Source organism: Dipodomys spectabilis, unplaced genomic scaffold (assembly GCF_019054845.1).
Source record: "Dipodomys spectabilis isolate Male_0828 unplaced genomic scaffold, ASM1905484v1 ptg000002l, whole genome shotgun sequence".
NCBI lineage: Eukaryota > Metazoa > Chordata > Mammalia > Rodentia > Heteromyidae > Dipodomys > Dipodomys spectabilis.
In genome coordinates this window covers 3,461,939-3,464,540 of record NW_024870679.1, presented here as the reverse complement: position 1 = coordinate 3,464,540, position 2,602 = coordinate 3,461,939, and the positions used below count along the sequence as shown (strand labels likewise).

The 2,602-nt window shown below is 43.7% G+C and overlaps 1 protein-coding gene across 1 annotated transcript; it reads right to left on the bottom strand.

Annotated features, from left to right (window-relative positions):
* Positions 1–1,602: 1,602 nt before the first annotated feature.
* LOC122107614 (60S ribosomal protein L22-like) lies at positions 1,603–2,024 on the bottom strand. The gene has a single exon (XM_042679386.1). It carries the CDS (start codon positions 2,002–2,004, stop codon positions 1,618–1,620), a length of 387 nt encoding a protein of 128 aa, XP_042535320.1. The 5' UTR covers positions 2,005–2,024; the 3' UTR covers positions 1,603–1,617.
* Positions 2,025–2,602: the final 578 nt, after the last annotated feature.

Below are 2,602 nucleotides of genomic sequence, written 5' to 3'. Positions count from 1 at the left end.
TCAGTTACAAAAGGAAGCGAAAATAGGAGGGTCATGTTCCATGGCAAGACATGAGACCCTTTCTCAAAAATAACCAGTGCTGAACTGGGTGCTGGTGGTTGACACCTGTAATCTTGCCTAGAAAAGTTTGGGGGATTCTATCTCCAATTAATCAGCAAAATGCCAGACTGAAGGTGTGGCTCAAGTGGTAGAGAAAGGAAAGGAAACACAAAGGAAGGGAAGGGAAGTAAACAGAAAGGAAGGAGGAAGGAAACTGAGATATTCACTTATACTTGAATTACTTTTCCTTGCTGCCATTTAGATGGTTTTGCTTTTTGGTGATTATATACATTTCAGATAGACATGATAAACATCCCTTTGGACGACAAATGTCCAGCAACCAGGACTGCTCAGACTTAAATCATGTCAGGGACCAGGGTTAGCAGCTTTCCAGCCTGCAGCACACCTCTCTCTTAAGAGGTGCCATTGTGTTTTTGATGCCAACACTCTTCCTCCAGAACACTTTTTTTCTCATGGTAGACCAGAGACTTTTTTGTTGTTGTTGGTCCTGGGGCTTGAACTCTGGGTCTGGGCACTGTCCCTCAGCTCTTCAGCTCAAGGCTAGCACTCTACCACTTGAGCCACAGCACCACTTCCGGCTTTTTCTGCTTATGTGGTGCTGAAGAATCTCAGGGCTTCATGCATGTAAGGCAAGCGCTCTACCACCGAGCCACCTTCCCAGCCCTGACCAGCTAGACTACCAGCTATGCTCAGGTAAGGTTTCAGGTGGTGTCTCAAGTTTCTTATTAAGAGAAAATTCAGTAGCCAACTTGTTAGAGCTGTCTTCAGTCCCAGCTACTGCCTCATGAACCTGCTCCAACCAACTCACTGTCTACTCGTTCTCTGCCCAGAGTCTAATGTCCCTGAGTCATGTGGTTCTGCCAGCTGCCCCACCCCTGACCTGCCTCTACCTGGCTTCTTGTTTATCAGGCCTACCTGCCTGCTGTGATCCAGCCCAGTATAGCACAAGGCCATACAGTTAGTCATTCCACATGATAGAATATAGAATATTCTGAACAGTCCCAACCTGAACTCTTCTTAGTAGTATTTTTCCCCATTGCTTCTACTTCCCACCCACTGGGGCAAGGCAGAGCAAGTGTACTTCAACTTCTGTGTGAAGGTCACCAGGTGTTGTAGACCCTTTAAAGGCAACAAATGCAATCTTTAAGACTTCTCTCTTCCCTAGGCTGCAAGTACCAGGTCCAGCAATGTCTCTTCAGTTTACTTGCTTCCCAGACTATCACTGTTCTGGATATTTCCTGCTCTGTCGTATTTATTGTTGAGTTTTTCAGACTATGGATGAGCTGCCCCAGGCCACAGAGATCTAAGAAGATCTGACAACTAAATGCCATGTGGAAACCTGGTTTGGATTCTGGACCAGAACAAGCTGATCGGTGGGACAATTGACTGAATTTGAATAAGATCTGTCAATTAGCTAAAAGCATCAATGTCAGGTTCCTGGTTTTGATCATCACACTGTTCTCTTTTTTTTTTTTTTTTTTTTACAAGGATAAACCACTGTTTGGGTTCCCAAGTTTTATACAAGAACTCATACAAAATATTCCAGATAAATGAATTTTAATCCTTGTCTTCCTCCTCTTCTTCGTCCTGGTTAATCTGGAAGTAACATAATCCATAACTCTCTTTGCTGTTAGCAACTACGCGTAACCAATCACGTAGATTATTCTTCTTCAAATATTTTTTGGTGAGATATTTCAAATACCTTTTGGAGAAAGGCACCTCAGAGGTTACAGTGATCTTGCTTTTGCTTCTCTCGATGGTGACCACTCCTCCACCAAGATTTCCAGCTTTCCCGTTCACCTTGATTCTCTCTTGGAGAAACTGCTCAAAATTGGCAACATCCATGATTCCATCTTCTACAGGGTGGGTGCAGCCCAGGGTGAACTTCAGAACCTGCTTCTTTTTTTTGCCCCCCTTCACCACAAGCTTTTTCATGGGTGCCATGGCAGCAGCGGAGGCAGAAAAGCCATCACACTGTTCTATAAGATAGAAACATTTGGTAAAGCTCTGAGAACAGAATATAAGAACTCAGTGCAAATATGTGGAAATTGTTGTTGTTATTATTATTATTGGTGTTGTTGTTGTTATTATTATTATTATCTTGGTAGTGTTGGGGATCAAACCCAGGGTCTCTACCACTGTACTAAATTTATAGCCCAGTGAAAAGTTTTTAAAAGTTAAAAAGTTAGCTTTCTGCCAGATGCCAGTGGCACGTGCCTCTAATCCTAGCTACTCAGGAGGCTGAGATCTGAGGATCACAGTTCAAAGCCAACCTGGACAGGAAAGCCCAAGAGACTTTATTTTTTTAAACACCAAAAAAGCTGGAAGTGAAGCTGTGGTTCAAGTGGTAGAGCACTACCTGAACAAGAAAGCTCAGAGACAGCACGTAGGCCCTGAATTCAAGGAGCAGTGTACATGCACATGCATGTGCACGTGCACACACTCGGTCTTTCACATGTTGCATTAGCTTTGTGAAGGGTCAACTAGCTTAGCTGGAACACAGTTCCCAGAATTCCCTTCTGTGTATCATTTAGAGTTGGAC